The sequence below is a fragment of the Macrobrachium rosenbergii genome, unplaced genomic scaffold, assembly GCF_040412425.1.
Source record: "Macrobrachium rosenbergii isolate ZJJX-2024 unplaced genomic scaffold, ASM4041242v1 13895, whole genome shotgun sequence".
Lineage (NCBI taxonomy): Eukaryota > Metazoa > Arthropoda > Malacostraca > Decapoda > Palaemonidae > Macrobrachium > Macrobrachium rosenbergii.
In genome coordinates, this window is record NW_027100721.1 from 1,094,066 (window position 1) to 1,121,251 (window position 27,186).

General features: G+C 37.6%; 1 protein-coding gene across 1 annotated transcript; it reads right to left on the reverse strand.

Moving 5' to 3' along the window:
• Positions 1 to 13,505: 13,505 nt before the first annotated feature.
• On the reverse strand, positions 13,506 to 15,539 carry LOC136837934 (uncharacterized). Its single transcript, XM_067102804.1, has 2 exons — positions 15,452 to 15,539; positions 13,506 to 14,441 (listed from the first exon to the last, which is right to left on the reverse strand). Exon 2 carries the CDS (start codon positions 14,295 to 14,297, stop codon positions 13,737 to 13,739), a length of 561 nt encoding a protein of 186 aa, XP_066958905.1. The 5' UTR covers positions 14,298 to 14,441; positions 15,452 to 15,539; the 3' UTR covers positions 13,506 to 13,736.
• Positions 15,540 to 27,186: the final 11,647 nt, after the last annotated feature.

Sequence of the window (27,186 nt, forward strand, 5' to 3'; positions counted from 1 at the left end):
GATTATCATTACCTCCAGTATTAAGTAAAAAAGTTATTAACAGGTAAATAAATGGATATAGGCGCACAAATAAAATAACTGGGAATCTTCTTAAAAATTCTATATAATAATGATTAAAATATGTAAATATTCAGCTTGTTAATCTAAAATGGAAATTGGCCAGAAAAAAATCTTTATTTCAGAAGACCAAAAATATTGATATCAAAGTCATCTAAATTTCTGCCATTGCAATAAAGGGGAAGATGACTTAAGGACTTTGACCTCTGAGGCATTATAATTATTATATATATATATATATATATATATATATTATAATATATATATATTATATATATATATATATCAAAGAGTTTTCCAGGTTGATGTATGTTGAAAAAGTTAGTAAGTCCAGAAAGCTGACCAGCTGATGTGATTAATATGCATCATTTTCTAGCAAAAGGTTTTAATACATTTTTATTTATTTGTTAATTTATGTTTTACTAATATTCTTGAGAGCTTTAATTTTAAGTCAATGGCCTTTGTGGGCTATTCCATATGAATAAGGTTCACCTTCTGAATAATAATAATAATAATAATAATAAATTTAATTATAATAATAATAATAAGAATAATAATAAAATAATACATCACTCAGTTTGACAGGAGTTTTATCTTGGCTACAACTAAATGGCTCCAGTTTGCCTAATGCAGTTGGAATCCTCTGATCCAACATTTGAAGGAGCAAATTCATTCCCTTGTTTTCTTTGCTGATGCCTCTGAATTTCAAGAAAAGGTTTTATTTTTATTCCCTCATGTTTATTTATCACCTTTTCTAAACCTCTTAGCCTTATAGCTCTCTGTGCAATATTTCCTTTGGGTCCCTTTGGTTTTATTATAGTCCGTTGACTTGTCCATAAGGGTTTAGCTAAAAAGTTCAAGAGAGAAAGGAGGAGAGAATGACCGAATGACAGAAATTGATAGTCTCAGCAACTGACTGCAGTGCAAACTGTAATAATTTCCCTGTAAAAAATAATAAAACACGTGCGTGCAGAGTCAGCCATCGGACAAAACAAGACAACAAAGCATCCAGGTCTCTCTCTCTCTTGCTCTCTCTTTCTTGTTCTCTCTCTCTTCTCTCTCTCTCACTCCCTCCCATCATCAGCGGTGATCGCTCGAAGGAACGTACTTCTACCAAACAATATTCTTGTCTATATCAAAAACCATTGTTGTCTCATTCATGTACAATCACCACTACTTGCATTGCCAGTTAAACATTCCGATCATGTACTCATAATGTTCCACCGAATCTTCTGTATCAAACTGATGTATGTTCTTGTTTGTGAAGACACTCAATGTCTTGCCATTTTACACATATTACACTACGGCATTGTATTCATTAATCTGTCTCAAATCTCATGCAAATGTTCAAATGGGAATTTCCTGGCCTTTCCATTGATATATGTTTTATCATTGGCACAGTTTATAATGTCTCTCACAATCGTATTTTTGTTTGTCTGTCAAAAGCAAGAATGTTGAAACATAATCTCTGTTTTGCCTGTGTGATTCCAAGGAACTAGTGCAAACTTCCACCAGCCTATAACAACTTGACGAAGATTCTGTACATATATTCAATAAGGAACCAGTAATAAACTTTAACACCCTGCCAGCATGTAACTCAGTACCTTCCTTACACACGATCTTCATGCACTCACAGATTGTCATAGAAATGGACTGACTTTCACAATGAAATGCTGATCCTATGTGACTACACACGCCCACAGCTACAGCTACAGCAGTAACCAGCAGTAATCAAGCACGTGAACGTATGAACTACAAAACTACAGCAGAGCGCAATCCACCTTTCCTGGCTTCATTCTCAGCTTATGGAAGATATCAAAATAATCTTTGTATAACTCATGTCAAAAGACAGAATTTGAAAACAAAGCCTTTACATTTTAAATTACAATTTCAAGACAAATTTATGACTATGGAACATAATTAGAAAATAAGAGAGAGAGAGAGAGAGAGAGAGAGAGAGAGAGAGAGAGAGAGAGAGATAGAGAGAGAGAGAGAGAGAGAGAGAGAGAGAGAGCAAGTTGTCAGTTTTTTATAATTGTCGATAAATCTTTATTAGAGAGCGAGGAGATAGCTAGATAGATAAATGGATAGAGAAGAGAGAGAGAGAGAGAGAGAGAGAGAGAGAGAGAGAAGATAGAGAGAGAGAGGAGAGTGAGAGAGAGATATCAGAGAGAGTAAGAGAGAGAGAGAGAGAGAGAGAGAGAGAGGGAGAGGAGAAGAGAGAGAGGAGAGAGAGAGAGAGAGAGGAGAGGAGAGAGAGAGAAGAGAGGGGAGAGAGAGAGAGAGCGAGAGAGAGAGAGATTTAGAGAGAATTTATCAGTTTTACAGAAATATATTGAGAGCGAGAGAGAGAGAGAGAGAGAGAGAGAGCGAGAGAGAGAGAGAGAGAGAGAGAGAGAGAATATCTTTGAGAGCGCATCTTGGTTATCAAATGGCCTAAATTACCATTTTCTATAAAACAATTTTCCTACCTGGATAGAAAACGTAAAAATTATTTAAATGGTTAACTATAAAAATCTCGTCTGCCTTGCTTTTTAATTTCATAAATCAACTAAAATCATTATAAAGATAAAGATATTTGTACCATTATATGACGAAAGGCATTACTAGTAATACAAAGAAGATTTCTGCTTGCTAGTGATACTGAATAAAAGGTATTACGTGTTAGTAATGGCAAGCATAAGATATTTTTTATTAAGCAAAAAATATCTTATGCTCGTACACTAAATACATCTATTGAGTGCTATGACAATCTTTGGATGAAGTTTGGGTGTTTGAAGACGAAACTATTATATATTCATTTAGTGAGACCACGAATAAATCCTTTATCAATATATATGATAACTATTATGGTAAGAAGTAGTAAATATTTCTAAAATTGATCCTTAATTAAGGGACATTTTGAAGAACGTACAAAGTTTTCAGCAAAGGGACGAAGTTCTTTCTGGTAACAAACAATGGCTGCTTCGTGTCCGAAGAAGAAGCAGTATGACCAACAGTAATAGGGCCTTTAACATCATAACATGCAATTAAGGGCCAATGACGAACGACTCTTTACGAAAATCAATGGATGAAAGGTGGTCAACGATTCTCGTAATGAATATTTCGTCATTTTCGATCCGAAAAATTAACAAATAATGTGAAAAAGTAAGTATATTCTCTCGTTTAAAAGTCTAAAAAGTTGGCATTCATGACACGACACATAGAGGACTAATCGAAGCAAACTTCGTGAATCCTTGAAATTCTATTTTGATCGAAATTTTGCCAAATTGGAGATATATTCAATAAAACTAATTGTTTCTGGTTGAAAGTATGTTTCGAGTTTGCTAAAATTCTTGGAAATTCGAAAATTGAGGTTGAAATATGTTGGAAGTTGTAACTCAGAATTACCAACCTTAAAAATCCTAGATACGATAGGAAATCGAGAAGCAGCCCTGGGGATATGAATAATACAAATGGAATGATATATTATATCATCAACAGATGTGATTTCCATCAATTTGTATAAGAATTACACCCCATTTCTCTCTGCAAAAAGCTAAAAATGCATTTGAACTTGGTAATCCTGTTACCTATATCAGTATCACTATCAATTTTAAGCATTTCCTGACCTTTTAATTGTACTTTTTCTTTGTATGATATTAATATAGAGGACGTTCTGACTTCATTACACTTCAAGGAGATAATTCAATCTTTATAACCTTTTGGAAGGTTACGAGAAACTTGAAGGACAAATTATAATTATTTTAGGATATCAGCTATGTAAAATCTCGAATATATTCAGACCATTATCTTCAAGATGAAATGCGTTAATGTACTGAAATTTGTTCCGTTATAAAATGCATCATCGAAGGAGGTATCTGAAAGTACCCAGTGATGGTTTTCTGGACTCATTTAGTCTGGAGAAAACTTAAAAAGAATAGCAGTGCTGACACCCTGTAGCTACACCCTGCAACCCTGTAGCCAGCCATGCAAACCCTAGAAAAGTGAGAACCGAAAGAAAAATATCATTTATGTGAGGTTTGCAGAGAATAAAGCTAAGAATAATAATACGAATCCTTCTCTCTTTAAAGTACCCCTAGTTCTGCCATAATTTAGACTATAATGATATGTGGAATAATCATATTTTGTTGGCAATTCTATCTTTTGCCAATAACAGTCCCAGGCAGTGTATGCATTACAGAACCTAGTTCGTGAATTCCCTCGTACATTTTCATGCATTTGGCTTCAAATACTTCTTTGCTAGGCATCAAGAGGCACAAATAACTGAATACAATCTTTTTTTTTAATTCATTGCAATCACTTATTCGGCAATTTTCATCTTGCCTCGCTATCAATAGCACAACAGTTTTGTTTGAACACCGTTTTGCTGGGGCAATGAACAGATGGCGTCTGTAGTCCACGATTCAGAAATTAAATCCGGTCCAATCCAGTTTCGAGTGCTGATTTTGCATACGTCACAGTCACCTGAGGCCCATCGGTTCTTGGGGGAAAACGAGGCACCGGTATTTTAATTAGAAAATCCTAGTTTCCGAACTATCAAATGGTCTAGTCTCATGTGAGGTTCGCCCCTTTTTTTTGGAAAAACTGAATAAATATAAATGATAAAGAATATCAGACGTTTCATTAAATATATTGCGTTCGTGAAAGCTAGCTGAGATGTATGCAGAAGTATACCTTTGTTAATGTTTTACCAGACCACTGAGATGATTAACAGCTCTATTTGCTACTGGCCCGAAAATTAGATTATTTTACGTGGCTAACCAACCAATTACGAGTTATCATGAAAACAAGGACCCTATTAAAAGAGGTTGTAACAATCCAAATCACATTATAAAGTACATGAAACCTATCACCAGAAATAAATTCCTCAAACTCTTCATAGCCGGCTGTAAATGAATTGAACTCCGGACCATCGAGTGACAGTCTGAAATCAAAACAACTCAGCCAACGAAGGGCTGATGTATGAATCAGATAATTTCAAGCTGCAATGTCATAGTAATTCGAGTTAGGACAGTTTTATTAATGTTTATTAGATAATCTACAATGTTTAAGAAATTTTCAGTTTTATTTTTTGGTATATACCAGTAACTATGATGACTATGTTGTATGAAAACCAGACATACCTACGAGACAATCATGAAAACAAGGGAAAAATTAAGAGGTTCATAACACTCATGCCAAATATTAGATTAAAAGTACCATTAAACAGACATTACAGTAGGTAGCCTGAAAATCAAATTTATGTACAAAATTATGTTCTAGAAGGGCCAAATGTAAAAGTTTCTCCCAAGTTCACTGGACCAATTATAGAGTTGTAAATGTTAAAATTAAACAAATGTAACAGAATTAATGAAAGTGATCTAAAGGAAAAAGTAGTTCACTGGAATCATATAAAAGTAGTAAAACAGATCCATGGTCCTATACATATGTATACATATATATATATATACATATATATACATACATACACATGTATATATATACATATATATATATATATATATAAATATGTATACATATACTGTATATATACAGGTGTTCCTGGAAATTACAGGCCTCTACAGCATAAACTAAACTTGGATATGAAGCCAAAAACAAAAGCACCTGTAGAACAGATATTTATTTAATAATATATATTATACATATTATACATACTGTATATATGCATATATACATGCATATGTATATATAAATATATATATACATTTACTATATACATAAATACATGTAATCAGACATATATATACACATATATATACATATGTATACATATACTGTATATACAGGGTGTCAAAACAGAGGTCCCTCACCAGCATAAACTAAACTTGATATATGGACAAAACCAAAAGTAATCCAGAATATGTATTTTATTTAAGTTTCTCTCTAAGTATTTATTATTTTGTGTGGCTCCATCTGCCTGGTACCACAGCCTGCATTCTTGAGGGGTGTGATTTCAGCAAATCGCAAAAAGCTGAGACTCAACTCCATTTCCTTAGCACTTGCCCGCCTCGCAGGTCGTCGAGGCTTGGTATATCACATAGTTCACTGTGCGTGCTTCAACACGATCCTTTAAGATACCACCAATGTTTTCAAACACATTAAGATCAGGGGAGCTACCTGGAAATTCACTTGATGAGAAGAAATCGATACCACTGTTTCGAAGCAGCCCGGTGTCTGAAGAGCCCAAACATGGTGTTTTAGCATGCAAAAATGTACTTCTTCAACAGATAATACATTTTCAGGATCTTGGAGGAAAGGAATACCCACCAGTAACCACAGTTTCTTCTGCACATCTGCCATTCCATACCGTCCTTTTCTCTTTTGATGATCCACATGAACTGTTTGGTTGTAAAACAGAGAAAATTCCCAAACATTCAGAAATTACAACTTAGTGATAGCGCACGTCATTGCTGATATCATCCAACTTTATGCTCAAAATGATGTCATTTAAGGATTTGGCCCTGACTGTGTAAATGAAGAATTCATCTGATACAACATGGGAGAAAGTCATTTCATCCCAATCTTTTAAGAAATGAACCACAAAACTACACGGTCTTCTCTCTTCATGCCAGAGTGACACTGGGCTTGTTGATAATATGAAATGGCTTGATACCAGATTTTTCAACTCATGATATAGCACTATAACTTCTCTTCTTTCTTTCCTTTTGTTTCAAGTTCAAGCGCCAAACTTAGGAAGACTTTCTTTGTTCTACTCAATGCCCCAGCTATGATGTCTTTGACTCCTGAGAAAGGACTTCAGGCCTTCCAAGATTCTCACTCTTTAATGTATTTAGCTATCCAGGAACGTGAAATGAAGGATGCGCCAGCATCCCTGGCCTCTCTGAAGGTTATAGCCTGGATTCGGTCAATCCATCTGATTTCTTCTGAGTCGTTAGCCATGGCTGTATCTAACTCCATTACTCAGTCTGAAAATACAAGAAATGTAAAATAAAAAAAATAGCTTAATAATAGAAACTTAAAATAATGTACTTGGAGATAGGCTACAGCAGAAAACTTCATAACTTTCCATTTGTTCTGTGGAGGGGGTGGCTCTAATTTCAAAAGACCCAGTACAAATATAAACATACATATATATACACATATACATATATATATACATATATTTACATAAATATATAAACATACATACATATACATATATATACATACATACATACATATACATATACATATACATATACTTATATATATACATATATATATATTGTAAAGAGTAGCCAAAATACGCTTATGAAAACTGTTCTCCTTTCCTGCTTTGGGTTGGTTTAACCTTGAAGGTCGGGGTATAGGCTCAGAGAATATAATAGTTTGGGACAGTAATCTGGCTTGCACTGTTTTCTTTGCACAGGAAGTAAGATTGTTTTCTATGATATATCCGCTCGCTACCTGGGCCAGACATCGCTCTCCTACCCCCTGTCCAGAAGCAATAAAAGGTCAGGGCCAGGACAGTTTTTTCTCACACGCGTCGCTAGTTTCAAAGCCAAGAAGTCACGCTCTGCAGGCCTTTGCCCTGTCTCCTCCCCTCTCTCTTCTCGGGCTGGGCGCCACGTGATCCCATCACAGCCCTGTGTGCCTGTTCCATCTCCCACGTGGGCCTTAGAAGACTGCAAGGGGGATTGCAAGTCTCCCAAATGCGAGCTGACATTAAACGGCGGCCTTTTCATCATCCCAAGGGCGCCCTTTTCCGGCCCCAATCTACGAGACTTGAAGAGTCACCTGAGAGGAGGCTACCATTTGTCCACGCTCCCACACGTGGTTCTCGGCAGAAGACGTCGCCAGCCCTACGCCCCTGCTGCTAAATGTGGTAATGTACCCAAAACGAGTTGCTAGTCACGATTAATAGCCTCTTTTGCATTTATTAACTTCTGGGCCTATAACTCAGGTTCCTGATATTCCTTGGTTCAAGCCAGGCCCACGGTTCATGCAGCCCTTTCCTCTGAGTCACAAGCAACGCCTCGGGAGTCCTTTGGCGCCTTCAGTGCACCCCGAGTAATCTAATCCCCAAATTCCAGCATTAGATGTGTAACGGGGTCCTAATATCGCTTTCAGGAAGACGTGATGTAGCAATTATCTGGTCCGTTCCTGCATTCCTTAAGCCCCCTCTCTTCGGAGGACTTCTACGCAGTAATTTACTGCGCTTTCAGTTAATTTTCACCTTGTGTAAGCAACAACAGCAACTATTTTTATATCCACGTGCTCACACACTTCCTCTAGTGAAGAGCCCTCCGCTCTGTGTACTTCTTTTTGTTTGTGTTTTATATGTCCTGCATCTTATACGCGCTTTCTGAGAAGTAATAATTGTGGAGTCATAAGATCCACTGCACCAGGAAACATATAAAAATGGCGACCTGACCAGTGATTCTCGTAATGATTGCATCCCCCCTCTTCCCCTTTGTTGTTTAAAGGTAATTTGTAAAATCAGTACCAGCTCAGCTAAGCTGGATACTAGACAGATTATTGAACCTTGAAAAGCCAGCGCAACAGGCTAAGGAAATTGGCGAAGTAAATCAGGTTGGTTGAAGCGAGATTGCTTAGAAAAACGTGATCAGTCCTAGAATTTTTTATAGTAGGGCGCATGTCCGAGGAAAACGAGAGAGAAAATCGCCGAAACTTAGCTCTCTAGTTTTGCACGCCGCTTGCATGCCATTAAATTAGGTTATATAGGTGATAAACTGGCCAAAGGAAGAAAAGCGCGATATTCCTCCTGTAGAAACGAGTGATTTCAACCAATCATTAGATATAGCTCGAGACCTCGACGGCAACCACGGTTCGCAAGTCAGATCAGCATCGCTGACATTTATACGCCCCAGGACGAAAAGGGCCAACAACCGCGTCTTCAGTTCGGGAAGTCCCTGTGCGTTTACGTCGTTCATTCATTTGGCGCAGACGGCCTTGGACTGTCCATCTGTGGCTCAGTTAGGGAAAACATTTGCTTGTTTGATTTGCTTCGCCTACCAAATTGTTTTGCATTATTGGGGTCTGAGCATTATATGTTCTGTATTGTTTCATTTTTTCTGTGGTTTGTTTTGTGCTGTCACTTCTGGCTGCATGTGTTGCCTATCTTGTTGTGATTGTGAGATGGCTCTACCCACCTCGCTGCTCCCGAGAATGGCCACACTCTCCCATAAGTCATTAAAACTAGCGCCCTCGCTGATCAGACGTCGTTTGTGCGGAAATCTCGGCGCCTATATATTCTATTCTCCTGTCTCACAAATCCGTGTCGTCGGTCCGTTGGTGAGACTCCCAATTCATTTTCCATTCAGTCCCTGGCGAGCCCGTTTCACGGTAACTGGGAGACTCAAATATATATCCCAATCTAGTCCCCAAGTAAGCCCGTTTTGTCGGTAAATCAGGAGACCAATCATTGCTAATTCATCGTCCCCAATCAGCCCGCTTCGTCGGTAAATCGGGAGACCAATCATTGCTAACTCATCGTCCCCAATCAGCCCGCTTCGTCGGTAAATCGGGAGACCAATCATCGCTAATTCATCGTCCCCACTCAGCCCGCTTCGTCGGTAAATAGAGACCAATCACATAACTCATCGTCCCCAATCAGCCCGCTTCTGTCGGTAACCGGAGACCAACCACATAAATCCATCGTCCCCAATCAGCCCGCTTCGCTGGTAACCGGAGACTAATCATTACTGTTCATCGTCCCCAATCAGCCCGTTTCGCCGGTAAATAGAGACCAATCATTGCTAATTCATCGTCCCCAATCAGCCCGTCACCTGTCGGTAAATCGGGAGACCAATCATCGCTAATTCATCGTCCCCAATCAGCCCGCTTCGTCGGTAAACCGGGAGACCAATCATTGCTAATTCATCGTCCCCAATCAGCCCGCTCCGTCGGTAACTCGGGAGACCAATCATCGCTAATTCATCGTCCCCAATCAGCCCGCTTCGTCGGTAAATCGGGAGACCAATCATTGCTAATTCATCGTCCCCAATCAGCCCGCTCTGTCGGTAAATCGGGAGACCAATCATCGCTAATTCATCGTCCCCAATCAGCCCGCTTCGTCGGTAAACCGGGAGACCAATCATTGCTAATTCATCGTCCCCAATCAGCCTGGGTTTCACGGTAAACCGGGAGACCAATTCACGTTAATTCATCGTCCCTAATCAGCCCGCTCCGTCGGTGTAAATCGGGAGACCAATCATTGCTAATTCATCGTCCCCAATCAGCCCGCTCGTTTGGTAAATCGGGGAGACCAATCATTGCTACTCATCGTCCCCAATCAGCCCGCTCCGTCGGTAAATCGGGAGACCAATCATTGCTAACTCATCGTCCCCAATCAGCCCGCTCCGTCGGTAAATCGGGAGACCAATCATACGTCCTTTGGAAAAGGGTACAAGATTCCCACAGCTCTGGGAAATTAATTCTGTGTGTTACTAGCGTCCTCTCCCGCCTGCAAATGTCGATACGGTCTCAGCAGAGCGAGGATTTTCAAGTTCTCTATGTCCTCAGGAAGGAACTCACCTTTCCGGGAGAGAACTAAGAGACTGGGTACAGGAGGATGACGCTAAGTACAGGCAGAACGATATTTTAGAGAGATGAGGAAGAAGCTGCAAGGTGGTGGGAACGAGAGGCAGAAAGACAGGCTCCAGAGAGAGACAAGTAGAAGCAGAAAGACAGGCCCAGAGCTGCACGAAGAAGCCGTGAGAGACCGACAGGAACGTGGAGGCAGAGAGGCTGGGCTCAGGAGAGACGGGAAGACGAGAGAGACAGGAACGGAGGCTGAGAGACTAGCCCAGGAGAGAAACGAGACGCAGCAGAGATCAGCCCAGAGAAACGAGGAAGCCGAGAGGGAGAAAGGACAAGCAGTGTGCCCATGAACTCGCAATGCTGCAACAGAGTGGCTCTCTTCGCTCCACCTGCCCCCAGGGAATGAGTGCTCAGCCAGGCCATCACTGCATGCCAAAGTGGACGGAGGCCGAGCCTGAGGGCTCGACAGCGCCGAGACAGTGTTAAAGGCCTGCCCCTGAGGCCGAATCCTCCTGGTGTGTTGGGCAAGTCTTTGGAGGGAAGGCCCTGATTGCCTACAGGGCCTCCCGCCGGAGGAGCAGGGAAAATTGGGAGGTCGACGCCAGACTATTGCCAAGGTGTACGTAGATAACCCTCTGAACGCTGGAGGAGGCGCTGGTGCGGGCTAGTGAAGGAGGCTGACCAAACCTGGGCAGACTGGGCCTACAAGTCCGAGCATGCCTGCGCTGCCAAATGGTTCGAGGCCGTACTATGTAATCTCAACGGGCGCCATCGAACAAATACAGATAGAGAACTTCCCTACTTACACTCCTGCCGGCCTCGCCACGACATCACGTAGAAGGAGCCCCACCTTAGCTGATTACCCATCCATATCAGATGTTATAAATGGGTATCGTCTTGGACATTATCTTAATTTTGTGTCCATAGTAGCATTTTTGTCTTGTACGTCGATGTATATTGACATGTCCTTTACACGTTTCAAATTTGCTTCCCTGGGGGTGTATATTGGTTGTCTGGAGCCGCACCCCCCTCCCCCCACACCCAAGGAGGGCCCCTCCTCATCGCTTTCAGAGAGAGAGAGAGAGAGAGAGAGAGAGAGAGAGAGATAGTAAAAGAGAGAGAGAGAGAGAGAGAGAGAGAGAGAATCTTAGCGACCGAATGAGTCATAACGGCCAACGAATTGGAACTGAGGATGGTAATGTCAACCTTATAGCTAAGGAAATAAAGGCGAGAATTCTCTGATATAGACAACAGTGGTGATTAGGGGTCTATTTTCATTTTATTGTTACGACTTTTACAAAGTTTAAACCAAACTAATATTACGTTAATTCAGTATCACAGTGAATTCAATGTCATTGTAAATTCAATATCACAGTGAATTCAATGTCATTGTGAATTCAATACCACAGTGAATTCAACATCACAGTGATTTCAATGTCACAGTGAATGGACTTAAATTCACTTCCAAAGAATATGTTGTCCTTTGTGCTTTTTTGATAGCCATATTTGATAAGCGTCATAATTTACTACAAAGATCTTAATTTAATCAGTCAAATATAAGTTGGGTCTCACTAAAAGCTATCATCTACCATTCAGCAGTAAAGCAGTTCATCTTGATCACGGTTGTTCCCTTAATTCAAACACTAAGTTGCAGAATCGTGATGCTTATTCAACAGGTATTCTATGTTTAATTGTAACATTAAATATGGAAAGATTGATGAATTAAGTTACGTCATTCATGATGCTCATTTGATTACCAAAGTCACCCAAATAGAGAAACTTGAATATTAGATTATTGGATAGTAATCATTGCCTGATCTACTTTGCTTCTTTTAACGATCAGTTTTTGCTTGATAAACAACTTCAATTGTTTTGAGTTTAAATTTTTCCTTGTTAGAGCTTTTACATCACCGCGTCGGACTGAAAAGCTAATCGAAACAGATTCCGGAAAGCTCTCTGTATAGATTTATTTCTAATTATATGTACCCAGAACATAACTGTGGATTTGTTTCTCCATAATCATTATTTCAAAAGACACCTACCGTAACTTTTCAGTTTGGGGATTTAGACATTTAAACCCAGATAGTTCTCCTTTCCACATTGCCCGAAATAAATAAGACCATCAAAATCAAACTGTTGGTTTCGTTTTTAGATAAATCATTTGGCTCTCACCTCTTCAGCACCTTTTCTGTCAATTAGACAAAAACATTCTGTTTTGCCCCAACGCAGATACGTTTAAGAGTCTTAGGTTAACAATACACACTATCCGGTACACCTGACAGGTACGCCTGAATAGTGTGGACAGGTATGTCACCTGATACCGGGAGGAGCACACACACTCTTCAGGCATACCTGTCAAGTCTGTCAGTTCAACATGGATTTTCCGAAGACGAGTTGCACTTGCTTGCCTTATTAGCGCTAGCTAATGAATAATAAGCAGAGACGAAAAAGAAAACAATGGTGTAAAATGGATGGAAAGAAGTAATAAATTTACTCATATCAATCTTCTTAACGAATTGAGAGATGAACCATCTGATTTTAGCAATTATCTGCGAATGAATGAATCAGTGTACAACGAGTTGCTGTTACTTATATCCCCTTGATTAAGAAGAAAGATACGCAAATGATTAGCTATATCCCCACACGAAAGGCTGACAGCAACTTTGAGATACTTAGCAACTGGACAATCGTATGAGTCTCTCAAATATTCAACTAGGATTTCACCACAAGCTCTTGGACGAATTATTCCTGAAACATGTGAGGCTTTGTATAAAGTTCTGCAGAAATACATTAAGGTTTGTCTTTTTTTTTTTTTTTATCATAAGTACATTAAGGTTTGTCTTGTTTTTTTTTCATCATATTTTTAAACTGAAGAATAGAATGTTTCAAAAAGCAATAAACCTTGCAATTAAATATTAAAGAAGGAAGAAATCAAAATCATCTTTAAATATACTTTCTTAGTATTTATTATCATACTTGCTCATTCAAAATTAAAACACCTTTCAAGAAATAAAAAATAAGGAAAAATATAACTTCCAATTTGAATGTACCTAAACATTCCATTATCATAGTTTCTGCTTCAAAAGAAAGACATATCAAGAAATAATTGAGAAGGAAAAATATAAAGACAAATTTTAATATCCCTAAAACATGTTTCTTATTTCCATATACACTCATTCAAATCCTGAGGTGAAACTTGAAATAAACGTTGCAGCCGATTCTGTATTGTTATGAGAAGTGGTGTTTTGTTCTTCTTGTGGACTTGGTGTGGAAACTGGTGTATAATGTTGTGGACTTGGTGTAGGAACTGGTGTATAATGTTGTGGACTTCGTGTAGGAACTGGTGCATAATGTTGTGGACTTGGTGTAGGAACTGGTGCATAATGTTGTGGACTTGGTGTTGGAACTGGTGTATAATGTTGTGGACTTGGTGTAGGAGCCGCTGAATAATGTTGTGGACTTGGTGTGGTTACTGCTGTATAATGTTGTTGACTTGGAGTAGGAACTGGTGTATAATGTTGTGGACTTGGTGTGAGAACTTGGTTGTTCAGAGCGCACATTTCTGCTTCAAATAGTAAGTCATTAATTTTTTTTTCGAACATGATGTGCAGGCGTTTGTCTTTAATCCCCCTCATTTTCATAGTTACTGTTCTTCCCAAGAGCTCGCAACAGTCAAGTTGTGGTTTGGGTTGTTTGAAATGATCACGAACAGTGGACAATATTTCAGCTGACATATCATCATTGGATTTCTTCTTCTTACTGGGCCCAGGTCGTGAAATTTGAGTCGACGGTGTACGTTGATTCTGTTCCCGCTCCTCTTCTTCTGAGACATTTGGTGTCAAATAGTTTTCCTCAGGACATGAGGCATCAAAGTTGACCTGAAACAAACAAACAAAAAAATATATTACTCATTATTTAATAGACTATTCATGTTAAAAATTATTTACAATTATATTTGTTAGTGTAAAGTGACTGTACATTATAATATAATGCATTTGTTTTTTCAGTTTCCCAGCTCTCAAGATGATTGGAAGGAAATATCAAAGGATTTTGAGACTCGATGGCAATTCACACACTGCATAGGCGCCATGGATGGCAAACATATTGACATAATTCCCCTAGAAAGGTAGACATAGTATGGTTCTCCTTGCAATTGTGGATGCAAACTACAGATTTCTCTAGTGGATTTCGGAACTAACGGCCGTGTATCCGACGGCGGTGTACTCAAAATACTCGTTTTTTATGAAAAGTTAGTGGAGAAAAAATTACACATTCCCCAGGATGATGACGTCAGTGAAAAGTTCAAAAATGTCCCCTATGTTTTGTTGCTGACGACGCGTTCCCGCTGACAACTGAAATTTTGAAGCCATTTAGACAGGCAAATCTTGATTCTGCAAAAGAGGTGTTCAACTATCGTTTATCCCGCGCGAGGCATATAGTTGAAAACGTCTTTTGGTATTCTTTCATCTAGATTTCGCATTTTTCATACACCAATAAATCTAGAACCACACAATATTGAAAAGGTTGTGATGGCAGCTTGTGCTCTTCATAATTTTTGATGGATAAACAGCCTACAGTATATGCCCTGCAAGTTGTTTGTATCGAGAAAATTCTGAAGATGGAAATCTTTTGTCTAGCTTGGCTGCGATAGTGCAGATTCTAATATGAACCCTCTGCAATCCTTTAATCCAGGAAGGACTTGTAAAAATGCCAAAGAAGTGAGAGAACATTTTATGGATTACTTCATGGACGAAGGAAAGTGGCATGGCAAAATAATCACATATTAAGGAACAAACAGTGCTGATGTGTTGCAGTTATAAATGGGAAAGGCATTCTAAACTAAATATTTGAATAAATATTGTCAAAAGAATAGTTCTCTTTTTCTTACCTCATCATTGTCATCTTCCGGAGAGAAATTTGAGACCGTTGATCTAGCATTATCTTGGTCGTTTATGAAATCAAAAAGATTGAAGTACCAAAGGAAGGTTTGTACATTATCTGTTGAGGCGCCAGATTTCATTGAGGAGTCAATTTTCTTCTTCTCCTTTCTAACATTGGACCTCAAATTGTTAATTTTCTTTTAACAACATTAACATTAGCATCAGGATCTATTTCCTTTATTTCATCACTAATTTCCTGTATGCAGCATCTTTTTTGTCTCTATCATGATAGTCAGAACTTTTTATTTTCCACAAGCATGGTTCACTTTTATATATTTCAATAAATTCACCAAGAACTTCATTAATTCCTTGCGACATATTTCAACATTCAACTATAGTGTCCGTCTGAAAAAGCACTAATGAAAATTAAAAGATCTCAACTGTAAAATAAAACAAAATTACAAAGGTTAACCTAAATAATTTTAACCTTCCACATCAAAGGATTGTCCTAAACTGAGACCTGTTGCAGTACACCGGATGAAACCGCCATACACTCATCAGGTTTACTCGCCTGTCCGGTGGACCGAATGGAATTTTCATTCGGTGTCAGGTCGCCCACAGGTCGCCTGACAGGCCAGTTTTTCCCAGCACACACTATCAGTTATACCTGTCCGGCGTGACTGTTCAGGCGTACCTGTCAGGTGTACCGGAGAGTGTATGGCCGGCCTTAGAAATGTCACAGAAATTGGGAAAGACACGTTTTGAGTGAGGAGTATACACTGGCCTTCCAGCTTAGAAGGACTTCCCAGTCCACAAACACTTCTCGAAAAGTTAAGAGTTGAGATTCTGCGACCACTATACTTCTCTCAGTGGACATTTTGAGGCCAGATAGTGGTTATTCGACCCTACAAAGCCTACAACATCAACAATATCCCTCAATAAAAACTACTTTGAAATGCCTTGTTCTTTACGGAAGTCCTCTCCTTCATCTCGTGAGTTTGTTTACAAAAACGTCCGCTTCTCTTCACGTTTAGAACTACACTGAGTCTTCCAAAATAAGGACAGGAATTGCCTTGACCAATCAAAGGCCTACACCATAAACAATGTTTCTGACGCCTCCTTTTATTGGCTGAAATCTTTGGGTTTTGGTAGAGCGTCTTCGTAGACGATTCCTTATTGGCTGGTGAGACGAAAACCCATTTTCTGAAATTTCTATGAAGATTATCATTACCTCCAGTATTAAGTAAAAAAAGTTATTAACAGGTAAATAAATGGATATAGGCGCACAAATAAAATAACTGGGAATCTTCTTAAAAATTCTATATAATAATGATTAAAATATGTAAATATTCAGCTTGTTAATCTAAAATGGAAATTGGCCAGAAAATCTTTATTTCAGAAGACCTGACAAAATATTGGATATCAAAGTCATCTAAATTTCTGCCATTGCAATAAAGGGGTGGGGGCATGCTTAAGGACTTTACCTCTGGAGGCATTATAAATTATTTATTATATATATATATATATATATATATATATATATATATATATATATATATATATATATATATATATATATATATATATATATCAAATTAGCCCAAGTACCCTTTGATGTATGTTGGGTGAAAAGTTAGGATAAGCCAAGCCTGACCAGCTGATGTGATTAACATGCATCATTTTCTAGCATCAGGTTTAATACATTTTTATTTATTTGTTAATTTATGTTTTACTAATATTCTTTGAGAGCTTTAATTTTAAGTCAATGGCCTTTGTGGGCTAGTTCCATATGAATAAGGTTCACCTTCTGAATAATAATAATAATAATAATAATAATAATAATAATAATAATAATAATAATAATAATAATAATAATACTCAGTTTGACAGGAGTTTTATCTTGGCTACAACTAAAATGCGGAATAGTTTGCCTAATGCAGTTGTGGAATCCTCTGATCATCAACCATTTAAGCGAGGAGCAAATTCATTCCTTGCTTTCTTTGCTGATGCCTTCTGAATTTCAGGTGCATCGGTTTTATTTTTATTCCCTCATGTTTATTTATCACCTTTTCCTATAACCTCTCTCTCTCTCTCTCTCTCTCTCTCTCTCTCTCTCTCTCTCTCTCTCTCTCTCTGTGTGCAAGTTGATTTCCTTTTGGATCCCTCTTGGTTTTATTATAGTCTGTTGACTCTGTCCATAAGGGTTTCCAGCTGAAGTTCAAGAAAGAAAGGAGGAGAGAATGACCGAATGACAGAAATCTAGTCTTCAGCAACTGACTGCATGCGAAAATTGTAATAATTTCCCTGTAAAAAATAATAAAACACGTGCGTGCGAGTCAGCCATCGGACAAAACAAGACAACAAAGCATCCCGCTCTCTCTCTCTCTCTTTCTCTCTCTCTCTCTCTCTCTCTCTCTCTCTCTCTCTCTCTCTCTCTCCCTCCCGTGCATCAGCGGTGATCGCTCGAAGGAACGTACTTCTACCAAACAATATTCCTGTCTATATCTCTCAAACCATTGTTGTCTCGATTCATGTACAATCACCACTACTTGCATTGCCATGTAAACATTCCGATCATGTACTCATAATGTTCCACCGAATCTTCTGTATCAAACTGTATGTATGTTCTTGTTTGTGAAGACACTCAATGTCTTGCCATTTTACACATATTACACTACGGCATTGTATTCATTAATCTGTCTCGAATCTCATGCAAATGTTCATATGTGGAATTTCCTGGCCTTTCCACTGATATGTTTTATCATTGTACGTTTATAATGTCTCTCACAATCGCCATCTGTTTGTCTGTCAACAAGCACAGATGTTGGAAACATAATCTCTGTTTTGCCTTGTGTGTGTGTAGGAACTACATTGCAGCTTGCGCCAGCCTATAACAACTTCGAAGATTCTGTACATATATTCAATAAGGAACCAGTAATAAACTAGACAACACCCTGCCAGCATGTAACTCAATACCTTCCTTACACACGATCTTCATGCACTCACAGATTGTCATAGAAATGGACTGACTTTCACAATGAAATGCTGATCCTATGTGACTACACAGGCCCACACAGCTACAGCTACAGCAGTAACCAGCAGTAATCAAGCACGTGAACCTATGAACTACAAAACTACAGCAGAGCGCAATCCACCTTTCCTGGCTTCATTCTCAGCTTATGGAAGATATCAAAATAATCTTTGCATAACTCATGTCAAAGACAGAATTTGAAAACAAAGCCTTTACATTTTACATTACAATTTCAAGACAAATTTATGACTATGGAACATAATTAGAAAATAACAGAGAGAGAGAGAGAGAGAGAGAGAGAGAGAGAGAGAGAGAGAGAGAGAGAGAGAGAGAGAGAGAGAGATAGTTGTCAGTTTTATAATTGTCGTATACTCTCTCTACTTAAATCCTTTTATGCATAGAGAGCGAGGGAGATAGCTAGATAGATAAATGGATAGAGAAAGAGAGAGAGAGAGAGAGAGAGAGAGAGAGAGAGAGAGAGAGAGAGAGAGAGAGAGAGAGAGAGAGAGAGAGAGAGAGAGAGAGAGAGAGAGAGAGAGAGAGAGAGAGAGAGAGAGAGAGAGAGAGAGAGAGAGCTAATATCTATGGTTATCCAAATATCCTAAATTACCATTTTCTATAAAAACAATTTTCTTACCTGGGTAGAAAACGTAAAAATTATTTAAATGGTTAACTATAGAAATCTCGTCTGCCTCGCTTTTCAATTTCATAAATCAACTAAAATCATTATAAAGATAAAGATATTTGTATCATTATATGACGAAAGGCATTACTAGTAATATAAAGAAGATTTATCCTTGCTAGTGATACTGAATAAAAGGTATTACGTGTTAGTAATGGCAAACATAAGATACTTTTTATTAAGTAAAAATATCTTATGCTCTTACACTAAAGACATCTATTGAGTGCTGTGACAATCTTTGGATGAAGTTTGGGTGTTTGAAGAAACTATTATATATTCATTTAGTGAGACCACGAATAAATCCTTTATCAATATATATGATAACTATTATGGTAAGAAGTAGTAAATATTTCTAAAATTGATCCTTAATTAGGGGACATTTTGAAGAACGAACACAGTTTTCAGCAAAGGGACGAAGTTCTTTCTGGTAACAAACAATGGCTGCTTCGTGTCCGAAGAAGAAGCAGGATGACCAACAGTAATAGAGGCTTTAACATGCAATTAAGGGCCAATGACGAACGACTCTTTACGAAAATCAGTGGATTAAAGATGGTCAACGATTCTCGTAAGGAATATTTTGTCATTTTCGATCCGAAAAATTAGCAAATAATGTTGGCAAAAACACATAGAGGACTAATCGTAAATTCTCTTTTGATCGTTTAAAATCTATAATAAAACTAATTGTTGGCATTCAAAATGAAACGACAATTGAGGTTGATCAAGGACTAATCGATAGCAAACAGCCCTGGGGATATGAATAATACAAATTAAATTATATTTTGATCCATCAATTTTATAAAATTGGAGATATATTCAATAAAAATAATTGTTTCTGGTTGAACTATCAATTTTAAGCATTTCCTGTATGTTTTTTCTTTGTAGTTTGTTAAAATTCACTTCAAGTGGTTACGAAAACTTCGAAAATTATAATTATTTTAGTATCAGCTATGAAAATCTCGGTTATCTTCAAGATGAAATGCGTTACCGTTATAAAATGCATCATCGAAGGAGTTGTAACTCATTTAGTCTGGAGAAAACTTAAAAGAAATAGCAGTGCTGACACCCTGTAGCTACCAACCTTAAAAAACCCTAGATACGATAGAAAATATCATTTATGTGAGGTTTTGCAGAGACAGCCCTGGGTTCTGCCATATTTAGACTATAATATATGTGGAATAATCATATTTTGTTGGCAAATGGAATGATGTATGCATTATATCATCAACAGATTTTCATGTTTAGCTTCAATTTCCATCAATCTGTATACAATCTTTATTTTTAATTACAATCACCATTCGGCAATTTTCATCTTGCTGCAAAAGCTAAAACAGATGGCATTTGTCCAATTCAGAAATTAAATCCGGTCCAATCCAGTTTCGAGTGCTGATTTTGCATACGTCACAGTCACCTGAGTTTTACCAGACCACTGAGCTTTTATTAAAAATCAGTTCTCAAAATGGGCTCATGGCCCCCTTTTTTGAAAAACTGATTAAAATTATTTTTCATTAAATATATTGGCTAAAGCCAATTGGTTACTTAGCAAACTGGATGATTAACAGCTACAAGGATTAGACTTATTTTTACGTGGCTAAGAACCAATCTTAGCAACGAACCAATCATTATAGCGACGAATGAATTTCTATCACCAGAAATAAATTCCTCTAACTCTTCATCGAGTGACAGTCTGAAGCTCAACCGACTCAGCCAACGAAGGGCTGATGTATGCAGATAATTTCAAGCTTGCAATGTCAGTAATTCGAGTTAGGATAGTTTTATTAATGTTTATTAGATAATCTACAATGTTTGAGAAATTTTCAGCTTTATTTTGGTAGGCATACCAGTAACTATGATGACTATGTTGCATGGAAAACCAGACATACCTACGAGACAATCATGAAAACAAGGGAAAAATTAAGAGGTTCATAACACTCATGCCAAATATTAGATTAAAAGTACCATTAAACAGACATTACAGTAGGTAGCCTACTCAAATTTATGTACAAAATTATGTTCTAGAAGGGCCAAATGTAAAGGTTTCTCCCAAGTTCACTGGACCAATTATAGAGTTGTAGAAGTGTTAAAATTAAACAAATGTAGAGTAATTAATGAAAGTGATCTAAAGGAAAAAGTAGTTCACTGGAATCATATAAAAGTAGTAAAAACAGATCCATGGTCCACTGAAGTTATAGATAACATAAGACATGAAAATGCTGTAGATAATGTTGTAAACAAATGATATAATCAATGAAACAGACAAAGTTAAATATGTGTATATGTGTATGTATTGGTATTAGACTGAAAATGTCATAAATATAATGTATGTAGTGAAACCTATATGTAAAGAGTTGCTACCGAAACAAATGTAGAACAGGAAAAAGAAAGAATAGACAGACTAGAAAAATGGGCAGCAGCAAGAGGGACAATGATAAATAGTGATAACACCACAAAATCAAAATGCAGAACAAATAGAAAAACTGAAGATTTTTATAAATCAAGTCAATCAGAATGTAACAAAAGAACTGAATAAGTTGGAAAACATTCAGTTTTTAAATACATTTGCTCTAGAAAGCGAAGTGATATTACAGGAATATAAACACATTAAATGACATTTTGCTTGCTTATAAAGGTATTTTGAGCCCAACACTAATCACTCCTAAAGAATTGGAAGAAATTATTAGGTTTTGCATCATGGAAAAACATTTTCAGCCACTTGTGGAAGATGTATTCATGTACTATAATTTAATAAGTGCCAAAATGCTTTATGATAAAATTATTTTAGTAGTACCTTTCAATGCTAGGATCACAAACACATTAATCACTGTGTACCCATTTCCTATATTAGTTAATGATCAAACAATCATTCAAAAGGGAACAATCAAGCATTTTGCATTAGAAGAACACGCACTACTATTGTCATTCTTCACTGATAAACAATTTAATGAGTGTATTCTGTTAAAAGAACAAGAATATATATGTAATTTTGATAACCTGTATAAGAATACTAATGCTTATCCCTGTATTCAAGAAATTGTGTTAAACCAAAACCAATAAAAAGATGTATGTACCACAAACTGTGATAAACCATTTGAAGCATTAGTAATTGATCAAGAAATCTTTGTATTTTCACTAAATACTGTTGTAGCTAAAATTAAATGTCATAACATTAGCACAAAAATAAGGTTTAAAAATGTTAAATCTTTTACAACATCATGTCAGTTAGTGATAACAAACCAATTGTATTATGAACCTCATCTTTTCACAACATATAACTTCAACAAACATGTGCCATATAAGAATTACTCATATAAAATAAATGAATTTAAGTTGTCTCAGTTAGAATTAAAGAAGCTTGAAAATTTGAACTATGTTGATGAATATTTCTACTATAAAGAAACTGTCTCCCCAATTTTATCATTAGTAAATCTAATGGCAATAGTAATGACTGTTATTTTGTTTATCATTGTAGTGAGAAATTTTGTTACTAGAAAAATACAAGGGATATTGACAGAACTCAATAATAACAATAATGACAAACTGATGTTAACATTAATTTTTATATAACAATAATTTTTTATGTTTATTGTTGATATGTTTATTGTCCATATGTTCATTTAATGTACTTATGAATTGGCATACTTATGATTTAATGTGTTTGATATTTTAATATGATAATTTTTTTTGAGAATGTTTTGATGAACTCCTGTCTTTTCCTCCACAACTGAAGAAACAATTTTTATTATATCTATTATTATGTTTTATTGCCAATTTAATTATTACTATTGTATCCATTTTATTATGTTTTAATTAAACGTTGAAGACAATGTTTGGTAGGTGACCAAGTGATATAATGATAGCTAGGAGAATATTAGTTAGGAATAACGTAAATACGAGAGAGAGAGAAAGAGAATTTAATAATAAGGAAACGAGAAGAGAGAGAGAGAGAATAACGAAGCAGAGGGAGTAACAACACTTCCTGCGTTATGATTACGTAGCCTAAACAAGGGCGCAAGTTTAATCTATGGAAATCATTGAGGAATGTTTACACACCTCACCTGTGTGCTTACCGTTCCACTCTCGCCGGAAACTAAGACTTCCGGTGACGTCATAAGTCCCCTCCTTCGTAGGACATCGTTAGATGAGTTCCAACCACTTAGGACATCTACAAGGGCGGGGCAAGAAGCAATGGTCCGCCTATTGTGGGATGGACTTCTTCCTTTCTTGAACTTTCGAATAGGCAAGGAAGGAAGGAAGGAAGGAAGGAAGGAAGAGAAGCAGAACAGAGCAGACAGAAAAGAAGCAGATAGAAGAAAGAGAAGCAGAGGAGTGAGGTCGTGAGTCATCACCAGTTCTGAGTTGAGAAGAAAGCAAGACTCCTACTCGATACGTATTCGTACTACTTAGCTTGTATATATACTTTACTTGTATATGTACAGTGTTATTTTTACTAGTGTGTTATCGAAGTAAGAAAGCTGCACTGTGTCTTCCTAAACCCCCTGGGACTGAAACACTGCTATAACAACAAAGCCAGAAACAATAAAGCATCTAAAAAAGAAAAAATAAACTTTACATGGGCAAAAAATAAAAGAAATAATAAGAAAGCAACAGCATAACATTTGAATGTGGTAAAGACATTACAAAAGAACAAAACATTACACATGATTGTTCGTATATGTTCACCAATATTTAATCATTTTTTTATTTTTGTGTTGCCATGACAAATTATTAATGAAGAATATACCGGTGATCAGCTGACACCGACCACAGTTGGTACTATAAAGCACATCTGCACCCTGTCTTACTCACTCAATTTCTCGCCTTTTTTTGAAGTCCACTAAAATTGGCATAACACATGAACAACGCATACAAAAAAAGATGGCATTTTCTGTGACCATGTAAGGAAAAATAATAACTTTGGAAGGCGGCACTTTCACCCTCAAAAGACACGGCAGAAGTCTGTTCTTTAAATTTAAAGTATATTCAGCTCATTGCAATTTCTTTGCGAGATATCAAAAAGGGAACTGGTCGTCAATCATCTTTGCTGGCTGCATAAAGATTTATAACTGTCCTTAGAAAGGACCCGCTTACAATCAATCATCATAATTTTCCCGCCATTCGATTCGTTTTAGTATCTGAAATGTGTGTTTTGAACAGAAAATTGACGAAACAAACTCGTTTGCTAAAAAAATTTTTTTCTCACAGTGTTATGACCCGTGTTGGGCCGTAGTGCAGGTTCTTATGCACTAAAGATAAATACTCAGTGTTGTTACCAGGTACACAGCAAAACTTAATCAGTGGAAACGAAAACACAGGGGAAAAACTCTACAATATCTATTACAAACAAAATCACAAGAAAATTACCTTAAATCAACCTTGTGACTGCGGAGGATATACTGAACCTCGTAAATCCCGTGGGATTCCTAACCACTAAAACTAAGCCCTACATAGAAAAAACTAAGAATAAACATCTGTACACAGGGACAAAAATGATGCCCAAAGCAATAACTGGCCAGAAAAATACTAATACCTATGACTATAAGAATACGAAAGAAGGCAAAGGATAAAAGAGAGAAAACTTAAATCTCCTACCTAGGATTTATAAACTAAGCTTAAACCTAAAGATGAACAAAACCAATACCAAGGTGCAACAAAAGGACTGCCAAAAAAAAAAGAACTCATTACAAAATACATATCATTAAATGTCTTGCCTTAATGAAGGCCGTGATCCCATGCACCAGGACTGCTATCAAGGGAAGACTCAGATACAGGTAACCACAGGTGAAGGACAAGTCGGAGACGTCCTTGTTAATAAAATAAGGGCAAATCCCTACCTGATATCTGTCTCCCTACAGTCCTCCTTACGAGCCTGAATGCTCCCACTGCTGCAGCAAAAAAACGGGAGTCCTGGAAAACACAATGCCAGCTGCTTTACATCTCCGTAAGTGCAGGAGATAAACGACTGCACTTACCACCTTAGGAAACCTTTCCCACTAAGGTGGCAGCACAACGAAGTCGCAGGTGACTAAGTCAACTGCGACGCAACCAGGATACTCAGTCGCAAGTGACTAATATACACCTGCGAAGGGCAGCAGCTCCCATACGGCAAAATACAATATACACAACGTCGCAGGTGACCGAAGTGTACCTGCGAGAAACAGCTCCTATATACATATACTGGACGAATATTCAATATTCCAGAAGCGCCAGCAGCATATCCGTCAGGGAGAATCAAAAGGCCCGAACTGAACTGTCGAAGAGCCGCGCTCCTCCAATGTCAAACGCTGGTCTCTTTTCACCAGCCACTCGAAAAATAAACACAGAAAAAAAACAAGCGTTAATGAGGCACTTACAAACATAAACGAGCGGGGAGGAGGTTTTACCTGACGATCAGCAGACAAAAGCAAAGCTTAAAATTAAAACCTTAATTACTAATACTCTTACGCTAAGTTTTACTCGACCAGCAGTAACAAGGCTGAGAACTACCAAAAAGCAAAAGTAAATATAATTACGTTAATACATAATACACAGATAAGCCGAACTAACGTGAACAGTATTGGAAAATAATGGGTTTCAAAGTTTTCGCTATTTTATTTCCCGCTGATAAAGTGAAACTGCATTATAGTGAAGACAAAGTTTGCCTACTACTGGTTGAGAATGATTTTAATTTCTTGTCCTTTCATGACCGAAGGCTGATAAAAGCACAACTGGAATATTTTTCGTTCAGTCATAAAATACGAGGAAAAAGAATAATGCAAAGAAGTCCTTGATATGTGATGACTGACAAGGCAGAATATTGAAATATAAGACTATTTGACATTTACGCTTTGTCAAGTTCTCATAAATTTTAGTCCCTTCCACTTCAGATGAAATGCATTGTTGATCGGTTCATTTCAGGAAATGACACACGAACACACTGAAGAACAGGCAGTTGAGAGCCTTCATCCACTGAAATGAGAGTTGCATCGTGCTTCATCTCCAGAGCCCGTGGATTCGTACTCAACGCTCGCAGATATACGCACAAACTCACAAACAGAGGCTTCTCTACATGCGACTCGCTTTCGTGTGGGAATAGGGCGCCATCGTCGTCGTTGGATGAGAAGACATAAATCGCTGTCAGCTGGTTCCAGATGCATCAAAGAACCATCATGCACATAGGTAATGGTTACTCAGGTCCCGTTCCAGCAAGCATTGTCAGTCGTTGAGGCTGCTGCGCGGTTCGAGTTAACGAGGGCGGAAGCAATATGTAAGAACTGCAAGCGTTCGATTCTCATAAACTACTGAAACTGATACCATGAATAACAATGCTGCGGGGAGTGTGGAGCTAAAGGACCTTTGGCAACTGCGAAATGTGATCCCAATGTTTATTTGATTGATCTCTGAGACAATATCAACTGGGGTCGTGTTTTGCGCCGAATTCTAAACATTTCGTTTGGATGAAGGCTTCATCTTCCTCCTTTTCTGTTATTTAGCAAAACCTGAATTTCGCGAGTATCTCGTCTCGATGACACACAGACAACCATATCATTTCTCATTTTAATACCCTTTGCCGTTTGGCCTGCAACAAAAGTGTGTGTGTGTGTGTGTGTGTGTGTGAGAGAGAGAGAGAGAGAGAGAGAGAGAGAGAGAGAGAGAGAGAGAGAGAGACTTTAAATACCATGTTTTTTTTTTCAGATACCAGTTAATTGTGTCATATAAGAAACAAATTCATGATCTTTTTGACGTATACTGGGATACAAAAGCAGAGCCAAACATCTTTCTTTTAATTACGTAGCCAAATTTACTCTGCCGGGTCATTTCCTATGTATACAGAACTCTTTTAGCTCGGCCTTGATACTTTCTCGTCTATATGGGCTGGGAAGGTGCTTCAGTTGCGCTGCCTTTCCTCCTACTCAAAAACACCAATTTTGAGGTCCCCATAGCTGAGAGGGAACCCTGCCACTGACATGAGGCTCCATCATTTCAACAGTGAAGAAGGAAAAAAAAAGGAATTCCGTAGTGCATGCAGGTTAAAACATAAAAGCATTAACTCTCGG

What these genes read in the sequence shown, in the direction of transcription:
- LOC136837934 (XM_067102804.1), bottom strand. Translation starts at nt 14,297, where the DNA reads ATGTCAGCTGAAATATTGTCCACTGTTCGTGATCATTTCAAACAACCC.